Here is a 13,019-nt window from a genome sequence, read left to right as displayed (position 1 = left end):
AAAGCAATCTGTCAACATATCTGAATGCAGGAAAGAGGCTGCAGAGCGGAGGTAACACGGATTAAGAGTCTGAACTAAAGCTTTTCTTTTTCCTTTCTTTTTTTTTACTCTCTCGCCTTTTGTATTCCTGATGAGCTGCTTCTTATCTGAGCAAAGACAAAGGCGGCTTTGTCTTTCACTTTCTGCCCGACTGTTGGACGTTCATGTTGAAGGGCGTTGTTCTCTACTGCAACACTCCCAGTAGATTCAGGAAGTTTTTAACCATCTCACTATCCTTGTCCTCTGTGCTGTCAAAGACAAACGGGAAAGTTGGCTCGGGAAACATCCTAGGAGTGTAACGCGGTCCCCTCTGATTTTATAAAATGAGCACAGACATTAAAATGACTGAAATTAAGTTGAATTCAGTGACAGTAACGTGGCTTGGATGCGTCACCGTCCTATGACAAGATTTACTTATATAGAGGAAACAGTTCAGCTGTGATAAGCATAATGTTTTGCCTACATTCAATCAGAGACACTTTCACATAAAACAGAGGCGACTTTTTGACTTAATTCGAGACTTGAATCCAGAGGTGAAGGTAAATGTGACCTCTCATTCACACTGACTCCTGCGCTCCTCATTTCCACCATGCTGACCTTTACATAAACCTTTTGTGGGAGGAGAAAATATTTGTCTCGCCCCTTCAGAGCACGACACTGCGCTCAGTTCACAGAATCTCGGTTCACTTGTGAGGCAGTACCCTTTGTGTGTTTAACTTTCTGTTGCTTCTGGCATCTTCTCTCTGAGAGCTGAAAATCAATTCCACTTTTTGATTGCCTTTTTTTCCTCCTGCCTTCTTACTGCACACGTTGCAGGGCAGCCGGTCGGTTACGTTCATACATCACCTACGTATCACCAGCCTCAGTCTGACACTGTATAGACGCGTACCTCGCATTACACTCCATTGTTATTTATTAACCTTAAATCATACAATCGTCTTATCACATACAGCTGCTGTAATTTGCTTCTTCCCATGAGTCATTGTTCGGCTGCTTCTCCGACTTCCTCCCCGGATCTAAAAGTCAAGGTAACTTGGGAAGATGGAGGGAGAGCATGACAAAAGAGAGTGGCGACAGAGAGGGAGAGAGAGAGAGGAAGCCCCGGAGGAGGAGGGGAAGTGTTCCTGTCATTGCTGTTATCTGGCAGGGTGATACATGGGACTGAAAAGCTTCCGTTTCTCTGGCTGTATATCTGTGATGCGCACAAACCCTGAAATTACAGTCTTGTCGACTGAAAAAGGCTTTGGGAACTGGGAGAAAAATAACCTAATTGAAGTATTTTCCCAATGGATTTCTTGTTACTAATGCTACTAAAGTGACAATTACTGTTTATTTGACTTTTCCACACAGGTAACGGTAGTATTCCGGCAGTATTTGAGTTAGCTGTATAGTTCTTGTTGTCAATCAGAAGTCATTGACTCCGCTTCTGCAAAGCAAAACCGGAGGGTTTGCAGTGCTTTTCCAAGATGAATGAACAATGAAGATCTTCACAGTCTGAGCAGCCAAGGGGACATGTTGTTTTTTCATCTCAGTGTACTTGCCTGAAATTTGCAATTCTGATTGACTTGACTAAATGCCCATGAGTGGAGCGAAGGGTAAACAGCAGAGCTGATCAATATGACTGACAGGAGAGAGGAATAACTGAAACGTCCAGAGAGACTTAGGATATTTGCACCGCCACTACAACCCCCACTTTCAGTTGTTTCATTTCATTGTGACAAGCTGTACTAACTGGTGTGATCAGACAGGATTGTCCCCCTTCCTGCATAAACACCAGAGATTATGTGGGAGGAAAAACATTTTGTCTAGACTGACACTTTTTTTTTTTTTAAAGCTCTGCAGGAAGTTAATGACATTTACAGCAGCACAGGCGAGTGCGTGTAAAATAAACAGACTATCATTTAAATGTGAGTCAGCATTTAAATGTTGCCCCAGATACCTCATTATCAGAAGTTAACCGCAAGCGTAATCGATCCATCGACAGAAAATATGATCAAGAGGGAACAGCTCTTGGCTCTTCTCGTCTCTTTTTCTGCCAATGCAACACAAACAATCCCATGTGGTAAACAGTCGGATTAAAGCACCTGCTTCCTGTCAAACCTATAGACTGTTTTGGATCTCAACTGATACAGGGTTATTGGATTATGAAAAAGAAATATTCTACCAATAATAATTAGACACAGAAGACCCTAAAGAAGGACTAAATTTTAGACTTTATAGATTAACAGATCACATTTTTAAACAGTACAGTTTTGTGACCTATTTGGTTTCAGGTTTTTATATTAAAGGTCCCATATCAGAAGTCAGTCAGTCAATCAGAGGAGAGCAGGCTCTGAGCCACTGTTTTCTGAGTGATCCAATAAAAATATAGCAGATTTCAGGTAACGGGGCTTGGAGCATGGCTGAGAGCAGTGACTGCTTTGTTGTGACATCATAAAGTTACAGAAGTCCTGACGGCTGGTTATAAGGCTCAGTTTCTGAATACAGGCTGTGTGCATTTCCCTGCAGACTGAGCGCTTTGATACTTTCACAGTATTAGTATAGAACCTAGACCCTATCCAGCACCTTAAGGACACATGTTCAACAATGACGTACGAGTGTAATGGTGTATCATTGTCACCATTTTACATCTGAAAGAAGCCTAGTTATCAATTTCCTTGAGACTCAAAACATGACTTCTATTAGTCTGTGTATTCTTGGTTATGTGAATTAAAGCTGTCATGCTGCTTTTACCTCTGAATATGATGTTTCAGGAACCGGTAAGATGATGACAAAGGGTACAGTAGTCCAGTTTCAGTAATAGAGCTGTGACTTTGAGGCTTTATCACACACTAAAACACTGCACAGCTGCTCATGACATGAGCACAGAGGATTACATACCTTTGGAAAGTCGTTTTGGTCATGATATTGGCCAAGTTAACATTATATTGGTCATGTTACAAATCTACCATCAATATGCAATTGTATGTATTTGACTGGCCATCGATGCACTTTGCCAGATGTTGCGCTGGTACCTCCACTGTGCTCACGCTGTGACGTTGTCTGTCTGAACTCAGGCGGAATATTGCCACGGCAAAAATGAATAATTAATACATTTAAATATTGCAAAGATGATGATATAAACATTTTTGTTAATTACTGCCCTGTAAACAGGAATCCTTAAATACCTTTTTTTTGTGAATAATTCATCTCAGTAATAGCATTTCAGAGCATCTGTCATCTATGTGTACATGAAAACAGTTACTGTGTTGTAACATAAAGGGTGCAGATTCAACCCGGAAAAAAACCAAAACAACCGTAACTGCTTCTCATTACTGTCTGCTGAATGCTTACATATGTAAAAACCTGTTATTCATTTGCTGAATTAGTGGCAGCCAAAGCGGCGTTTAATAGCCCCATCTGATTCAGCAAAAAGGTAACAATCTGTGGAGTGTGTCATTGTTTTGTTTAATTGGGGTCCAACTGGTCCTCCACGACCTTCATCCCTTCATTTCACAGGCCAATTTATACAGTTAAGAGTCGGATTGGCAAATTTGCAGAACGTGGTACTAAACAGGTCACGGCTTCTTCAAATAAGCGAGCTTGAAATGTTTAATTCGAGATCTTGATTATGTATTCAGCTTGCTTGAACGCTCATTTCCCCACAACATTCAATTAAAATTAGCTAACTGGCTATATAGCAGGGGGTGGAATTGCTTTCATTGCGTTCGATGTATAATTACACTCTCTACTTCCCCAGTGACCCAAGAATCAATTTCCACTAAACTGTCTACAAACGAAAACTCTCCTCACTCTCCTCATTACACCAGCTGCAGATGCACAAATCAAAATATCAATAATAATGTATACAGTTAGAGAATTGGGGATAATTATAATAAGATTGGAGGTTGTGATAGACAGAGACAAAGGCTTATTTTTCCAGTATTTCCCACCTATATTTATTAAAATCTTGTGGTTGTTCCTTGTTGTAGTCCTTTCAAATATTTTCCTCTGTGCTATTTCTGTACCAGAGATTTCATTCACTGGCTCGTGTTGATTCACCCCTCCTCTCTGGACTCCCTTCAGGTGGGGAACTATGAGATGGGGATCCTCCAGATGAGATACCCCGTGTGGCCGCGGTACGGCTCCTACCTGGAACCAGTGTCGGATTACAGGCATCTGACGGTGGCCACGCTGGAGGAGCGGCCCTTTGTCATCGTGGAGGCAGTGGACCCTATAACTGGTACATGTGTCAGCAACACCGTACCCTGCCGACGACAATCCAACAAAACTGAGGCGTAAGTGATGAAGTGAGCTCAAATGTCACATTGCAAAGATGAAAATGTTGTGATATTGTCACAAGAGGTTAAAGGATATACAGCGTTTGGAGATTCTCTGCAGTCTGTCCGTCAGTATTCTCGAATCATCTGCTGTGACCGAACTGCGCGTAGACCGTCTTTAGTCAAGTTAACCATTGTATGCAAACCCACTTTATATCACTGTACAGTCCCACTGGCACTCTCACATGTGAACATGCTCAGCTTAATTGATTTTGTATCTAACTTGAGAGTTCCATTAGGTATGCGATTAAGAGGCTCTTCCCTTGCCATTAGCCCAGGCATGGCTTCTTATCACTCAATGAGGTGAGATACTCATTAGGCTGCTTGGCCAGAGTGCAATATCCCAGGGATCACCCTGTGACCCAATCAAGGAAATATATGTGCTGCACGGTAGGGTATCAATTAGATGGGACGATTAGGCCATGTCATCAATCGTGAACACCTACAGACTGATATTGGTGTTCATTAGTGGGGGAGAGAGGCGCCGACCATTATCCATTACTGACAATGGTGTTAACGAGATGAGGGGAACAGAAGATGAAGATCACGTCCCCTCAGTGTCATGGAGCACTGTAGTGCTCTATTGCTCATGCTGACCAAATTGTCCTGCCGGTTCAAAAAGTCTATAATTCCCCTTGTTAGACAATGGAGCATTTTCATGGAGCTGCGCAAAAATTCAAGGCAAGAAGCAGATAAAGTCGATGAGAGGTTCAATGAAGCAATCGGTACTTCGGTCAGATGATGGAGAAACATTGACCAGTGAAGGTTACAATGAAGGGTGAAGGACTAGATGCTTCTTTAAGATTCCAACAGTCGTTCTGTGGGTTGCACCAATACAATCTCCCAGAGCCTGAAGTGACGTCTCCAAATTGCTTGTCCACCCAACATCCTCATATTTGAGAAGTTGGAACCAGCAAACGTTTTTTTTTTTTTTTTTTTTAATGTTTAATAGTTCTTGTTGATTAATGTCAACCAATGTTACTCATTTTAGCATTGACTGATACAGTTTTAAAATTAGCATATGAAAACCTATTCGGATTATGTGATACTAATATATATATTTTTAAATTAACAAAGATTTTTGTTGACGACAAACACTGTTGAAATGACATCAAATGTATCTTTGGTATTTCTGAACTACAATGTGTTGGTGTTTACACCAGTACTTAATTATAGTCAAGCAGAGAATTGTGTTCCTTAGTTCTCCATGGTCACCCTTCCTTATCTGAATCTCCTCCAGACCCATAAGTTCCCCAACAGCCCTCAACATGCCCAAATCTCAGACTCACATCAGTGCTTCCTAAATGGGGAGTCATCGGTCATGCAGGTTTTCCATTTCAATCCCTCAACAACTTAGCCATACGTTCAGCTTGCCTGGCACGCCATCTGTGTAGTTCCCTCATATGTCCGCAGAGAGACCTGACAAACAGCCACCAGTGCCTGGCTCAGACTTGACTAAAGTAGAACGAAGCTGTTACCACAAGCTCTTCCCTTTAAGTCAGACATGTTCTCCAGTGGGATCAGAAAAATCTCAAGCTCATTTTCTCCCCGCCTTTGAACGGCAGGCAGCCGGTTTTTCCCTCAGAGCACGCTGGCGGAGATTAATTCAGAGGTAATGCGCTGGTGAAGGGTGGTATTGACCTGGGAAGATAATGTCATCATATATTAGTTGCGTTCGATGGGAGTTAGATCATAAGTTAATTTAATTAAAGCTGAGACTGAATGCAGCGGTGGATGAGCTCCCAGGAGCCTCGGAGCAACAGAACCAGGAAGCTGCATGAAGCAATTTTTACTCATCGATGCATTCACAGGCCATTGTTAGAAAAGTATCTGAACATCGATACCTACAAATTGTGTCATGTGATTTCAGCATACTGGTTACGGAGGCCCTGTGGTACTCCCATGTTTACCAACCAACTTTATTAGACACATTTTAGATGGAAACCAACAAACCAAACAGACCAAACCCGGCTAAACTCTCGCATGATCTGGCCTGTGGTCGGAGGGGGGAGCAGACTTGTACTACACTTTTTAAGGTCAATGCAATAGTAGTTTGTATAGTCAGAATAAACAGACTATACAGCAATTTTGTGCAGCAGAAATGTTTTTTCTTCTCTTTAAATTATCTCGAGACCCACCAAATTTATTCTGTGACCTGTTCTGGTCCCTGCAGTTGGGAACTACCAGTTTGAGATCTCTTCAAATTTGGCCAATCCACCAGCATAACAGCTGGGGGAACAGAGTGAGACTATATTTTACAGCATCTAATTTGATTTAGACTAAAAAGGCAGGTGTATTTTCACATGAAAAATCCCCTGGTGCAGCTTTACAACTTATTTAAGGGGACTGTTATCTCGAGGGCTTCTCAGTGAGAGTGCTGTCTTTAATTTTCCTTTAGATGGGATACAGACATCTACAGCTACACAGAACGCCACTGACAGTGTGGCACGCACACTCTGAAATAAATGTCTCATGCAAATTGGTGCCTGTCACCATCCATTAAGCAGCTTCAAAACATTATTCTAACAATGTCCACACTTTGAATAAATCACCTAACACACAAATTTGCAACAATTCCCAAACACCCATTTTAATACAACTGGCAGCCGACTTAGAGTCCAGCCCTGAACCCTGGCAGCTGGTGAGACTGGGGATGTTGGGACCGCTGTGTTTACTCACGGTCTGCTCTGGCAGCCTCGATTTCCTCTAAAGTGTTCATTTGTTTCTGGTCGTAGTGGCTTGGATCTGCCTGTTCGACTCATTACCTCCAGGTCCTGACGTGTGGGTGCAGAATCTATTAGACTAAAGGTGTGGAGGAGTTTAGGGGCAACATGTCATTAGTGGTCTCTGCATTGCATCCATGGCTCAATGGTTCGCTGCCACATCACCTCACACTCCCCATCATACGCACTACAGAGGTATGACCGTGTTGGTTTCTCTGAACGCAAATAAACATTCAAGGTGCGCCACCTCCTCTCTGTGGAGAAATAAAAACAAACAAAATAGACCATCACATTTGTCTAAAATGATCCTGCCACGCTGACATGAAGCAACGATAGCCACTCTGACACATTTTAGAAATGGATCCTCCACACAAAATAGTGCCTTAATTTATTGAAAAGCTCGGCCTCTCAACACAATGCACTTTTCCAGGTGCAGTGCCTTGTATTAGCACTGCAGCGATTCAATTTATTACTAACCCAGATTATTCTCATGTTTATGAATGACTAATTGTTCACAACATAACAAAAAATATGGACTATAACTCCCACTAGGGCTGGGATGATATGGTTACTTTCACAATAATTGCGTGCCGATTCGATATGTATTGCATTATTTTTTAAGCATTAACATCCTGCAAGTATTGCAACAATTGTGTTGAGATTTGAATGATACACCACATTCAAATCAATGCAATGCACATCACATGTCAGTCAGTCTTATTTCAGCAGCATCGTCTTTAAGCCATGTTAATGAAAAATCTATCATTTGGAATACCAATACTGAAGGTCAGTAGGCCATAGGCCAATATATTAATGTATTAGTCCTCTCCTTGTTAGCTTAATAAATAACTGTTGTGATTAAGTACACTACTGTTTCAATAAAGTTAAAAGAAATATTGTTATAATAAAAGTTATATAAAGTACTGTTATAATGAAATTAGTCAAAGCGGAACCACTGGTGCTTTTATTCTGTAGCACCAAGTCTGTCTCGGGCCAGAAGTGTTCCAGTCAACAGATGAGTGGACAACAACAGTTAGCAGTTAGTTGTTTGCAGTTAGCGGAAAGTTAAAGAGTCACCAGTCAGCGCCGCCATTAGACATGATGATTTATTGACTGGGAGCAGCAAAGTGGCCGAAACCAGCTAGCTCCCAGGCTAACTGTTAGATACTAGATGTTATTACAGTCGCTCAGTGCAAATAATAAAATAAATATTGTTTCAGCAATCTGCAATCTTTCTACCCAATCATCACAAGCAGCCAAAAATTAATTAAATGAAGTTGAATCCCTCAAACTTTATTTAATTTGCAAAATTAGGTGACAGGCTACTCAAATAATTATTTATTTTTCAACTTGGACAAAATGATATAAGCCCAATAATATCCCGGCCCAAAAGAAGCAGGTCATTGTAACAAAAAAAAAAAAAAAAGGGGCCAGGCACAACAACATTTTATCCTGTGTAGTGTGACAGAGTGGAGGAGAGCTGATGTGCGACGCCCAGCACATCAGCTCTCCGAGTACGACAACTTACAGTTAGAAGGGATAGACCCTGTTTCCTCCCTTCTCTCTGACTCATATCACTGCCGTCATCCAGTTAGTCTGAAACTGAAGGACATTTTCATCCCCATGTTCCTGGTAATCCTGCTGATAAGTTAGGGGAATTGATTTCATCCCTTACGTCAGCCTCTTTTACTTGGTATGCAGAGCCAAAAACTGTTTGGCCTCGGCTGCATGCTCTGTCTGAAGAGCAGTACGACATGAGAGCAGGCATGCTAGGGTTTTTTTGTGGTTGTTGGAGTACCTCAGTTTGGCGTGTGATAGGTATTACACAGGTGTATGTTCTCATTAAAATGGTTTAGCATACTATAGTCCACATCACAAACTCCAAGTCTTGGTCAAGATGGCGTCTCCGTGGCAGTGTGGCAGAAAGAGAAGTGTGGTTAAGGTCTGCTGAGATGACCACGACGGTGTGTGGGTGTTGAGTTTGTAATCCTGCGGTGATGGAGTCGATGACGTCACACGCTACGTTGGCAGCAGCTGATAGCGGGATATAAACAGCAACAACAATGGCACATTTGAACTCCCCTGGCAGATAATATGGACACAGACTCACGGCTAACAGTTCAATGTCCGGGCTAGAGAGACGCTCTTTCACAGTAACAGTGAAAGAGGATTACACCATCTGTTGTTCACAAGCACTGCAATCCCCCCCCCACCCCCACCACCACCACCACCGCTCTGCGTGCAGTCGCTGTCGGCCCGTACAGTTTGATAGCCGCTGATGGTGGAGTCGGAGTTTGGAATACGTCTCTGCAGCCATGTCTCAGTAAAGCACATAACTCAGCATTCTCCATATCCCCGCTGGGTCGTAGTGAGCGCAGCTGAGCTCGTCCGTTTTAGTCGCCATGGACTTCATATTTCCCATAATTCCTTCTTATTCTCAATTTGGCTCCGGCCCTGTATCCACCAGCGTCTCCTTCCTCAACTTATCGAGAATTTGGGGCCTAACTTCAAACAGAGCGGGTATCTTAAGGTTTTGGGCTGTTGATCGGCCACAAGATATTTGATGACATCATCTTGGGTTTGGGGAAAAGATATTTACATTAATAACAATAACATGCTTAAGTGCAGAATTTCAGGGCTAATTAAAAGCTAAGGTGAGGAGATAAGATTTTAGTTTTCTTTTAAAAATACTTAGCGGGCTTCAGTATTCTTAGAAGTATATAGTTAATCAGGGAGTTAGCAATGTGCAAGTAATAAAAACAATCAATGGTTGAATTACAATTTTAAATAATGAAGATGGAGCCTTTAATTTGCCAATGCCATGTTGATATTTCAACGACTCAATAAATACTCTCCAGGTAACACATTAAAGACTGGAGGGCAATGCCCAAGTTGCCTTTATCCAGTCCAAATAATCCAGCAGTGAGTTCCAGTCCTGTCTGCCATTGTTTGTTTGTGATTAATTTATGTCAGATTTGTTTTGGTCCACCCAGCTGTCCGTCCATCTGTCGGGGCCGTGACATAATGCGCGAGCCTGTGGAGTAGCTCCAATTCTCCCAACTGCCCTACCCCACCCCCACCCACCCACCCACCCATACCCTGACGTCAGAGCCCCAGCCATGATGTCGTGGAAATGTCTGGTCCTTGTCTCACCTCAGCCAGCTCCGTCACCTGCTTTACATTTACTCCTCAGTCTCTCACTCATACATTCTTGTGTAAATCAGTTGCAATGACTGTATGTGGTTGGTGTGTGTGAAAAAAAAAAACACAGAAAAAAAAAACAAGCATCCAGAAATATGAAAACATCTTGTGATTGAATTTCACATCTTCAGTGGTTTACAATAGGGTTTTGTAGAAAAACATGCTCATATTTGTCAGTATTGAAAGACATTGTTGTTTTGTTTTAGTGTAGGAAAAATAAACTGAACTGTATTAAGCTATTTTCTGTCATGGTTTGCCATGGCAGACACTTTTTTGTTAGTTTTGTTTGGACTTTTCTCACTTCCTGTTTTATTTTGTAATTGGTTTCCTTGTGTGTCTCTGTTTTTGCTTCCTGTCTTGGTCCTGTTTCTGTGTGGTGATTGTCTGCCCCGCCCTGATGTGTTTCACCTGTGTTCAATCACCCTTGCCTCCCTTGTGTCTATATAGTCTCTGTGCTCCCCTTTGTCTGTCGGTTCATCTGTTGATTTCTGGGTTTGTCCTCATCGGGTCGCGTTGCCGGTTCATGTGTCCTGTTTAAGTTCTTATGTTTCCCTGTGCTTCCCCTTTGTTTCCCTGTGCTTCACCAGTGTTGTGGAAGCTCTTTTGTTTAATTAAACCTTTTGCATCGTCTCCCATGTTTTGGCCGCATTTTGGGTCCAGCCTTACCCTTCAAACTGTTACGATTTTCTTTATTTCTTATATTCTATATTGGATACAATAATTGGTGATTTTCCCTTTAATAGATAACATATAATGAGGGTTTAATAGCATCATCTATAACTATGACGGCTGAGCAGTCGAGATCAACAGAAACCTTTAATGCAAAGAAAACAGTTCTGAAAGAGAGAGCAGGAATGACACAGCACTGACCTCCTAATGAAAGAACCATCACCTCCTCTGCTTTTCTCTCTCTCTCTCTTTTCCCCTCCAGCATTGTGGGTCACACGGAGCCATACACAAAACTGTGCTGTAAGGGCTTCTGCATAGACATCCTGAAGAAGTTGTCCCGCACCATTAAGTTCTCCTACGACCTCTACCTGGTCACCAACGGCAAGCACGGCAAACTGGTGCGGGGCATTTGGAACGGGATGATCGGAGAGGTGAGAACAGCTCATTTTACATGGCAGCAGGAGGACCTTTGTGACATTGCCAAGATTATGAATGAGGTCCATTCTCTGTTGAGGTCAACAGCCCAGAGAAAAATATTAACTGCAGGGATACAAAACATAGAGACGTGACAAATTAAAAGAAAAAAAACAACGTAAAGTATATTAGTAAGGTGTTGAGTAGAGCAGCGTCAGTGCTCTTGCATTGATTCTCCAAAGCTCTGAACTCTACTGGACGATCAAAACCATTCTTCCAAAAGATATTCGCTCATCTGGTGATTTGATGATGGCGGTGGAGAGCGCTGTCTAACACATCCAAAATCTCCCATAGTGTTCAAACGGGTTGAAATCTATTGGCTGTGAAAGCCATAGCATATAATTCACATGATTTTCATACTCATCAAACCCTTCAGCGACCCCCTGTGTGTTTAATCAGCAATACAAGTCTTATAGGTTATTTTGGAATTTTAGATTTTTAGATTTAGCTCTATTACAGCTATTTCAGTATCCTTGCATGTGAAAAGCTGAATATGCTTTACTGAATGTGCACAGAAACCTTCATGATTAGCAAACTGAGGAGAGTATTCCTTAAAATGAACCAATGCCAGACTTTTTTGAAAAGGAATGGTAAAAATCTGGATGATATATCCTGACCTCTGGGTCAAAGTCTCAAAAAAGCTGGATCCTATGTTTCCTATAATGCAGCCCCCAGCATCATTCCTTACACCCTCCCTGCCTGATTAACACCCATAGCTTTCATACTCCTAATTAGCACGGTTATGTAATGGAGGCTAGTCATTTATTTAGGTTGTAAAATAAAACCAAAACCTGTGTGTTGATCCCTGGCCAATGGGATGTTTTCTCCCCTGACCTAAATATTAATCCCTCCATTTAGGAAAAACAATTGTCAAAATTGAACTTGAATGAGGAGTCGAAAGGGAATATTTAAAACAGATATCATTGAGCCATGTGACAAAAACACACCAGTGTAAAGTTGCAACATATTCACTCACAAAACCTGCAGGACATATACTGATGATGACATTAACTTCTCAAGAGAAGACTATATGCAAACATCCACTCACTCATCCATGAACATGAAACCTCACAGGATTAAATGATTTGGTTCATTCTTCATGCCAGCATTAGTGAATGTTCAGCACTCAATATCAAAAAGGCATGCAATTTATCTTTAATTGTGCCTTTTTTTGATTTTTTTTTATATCATCAGCGTATAGTATAACCCACAAGTATTTTTTTTTTTTTGGGCATTTTTGCCTTTTTTGTGACGGTACAGTGAGAAAGAGACAGGGAGAGAGAGAGAGGGGATGACATGCAGCAAAGGGCCGCAGGTCGGACTCAAAGCCATGGCTGTTGCAGTTAGGACTGAGCCTATGTGGTACGCGCTTTACCAGGTGAGCCACCGAGGCGCCCCCCCCACTGTTGTATTTAAGGTCCCATATAGTATAAAGGTATATCCATGTGTTGTTTGATTATAAAGCAGGTCTAGGTTCTATATTAATACTGTGAAAGTATCAAAGCGCTCAGTCCACGGAGAAATTTACACAGCCTGTATTCAGAAACTGAGCCTTAAAATGAGCCGTAACTTTGTGATGTCACAACTATACAGT

The 13,019-nt window shown here is 41.8% G+C and overlaps 1 protein-coding gene across 1 annotated transcript in view; it reads left to right on the top strand.

Moving 5' to 3' along the window:
• The window catches only part of grin2ca (glutamate receptor, ionotropic, N-methyl D-aspartate 2Ca), a 66,223-nt gene that overhangs the window by 40,914 nt on the left and 12,290 nt on the right, over positions 1 to 13,019 (top strand). The window contains exons 5-6 of the mRNA XM_056401625.1: positions 4,105 to 4,316; positions 11,214 to 11,382. Of these exons, the coding sequence (XP_056257600.1) occupies positions 4,105 to 4,316; positions 11,214 to 11,382 (381 nt within the window). The remainder of the gene's footprint in view (positions 1 to 4,104; positions 4,317 to 11,213; positions 11,383 to 13,019) is intronic.

The sequence above is a fragment of the Seriola aureovittata genome, chromosome 17 (genome assembly GCF_021018895.1).
Source record: "Seriola aureovittata isolate HTS-2021-v1 ecotype China chromosome 17, ASM2101889v1, whole genome shotgun sequence".
NCBI lineage: Eukaryota > Metazoa > Chordata > Actinopteri > Carangiformes > Carangidae > Seriola > Seriola aureovittata.
The sequence above is the reverse complement of the archived record's forward strand: the minus strand, read 5'-3'. Positions and strand labels throughout refer to the sequence as shown.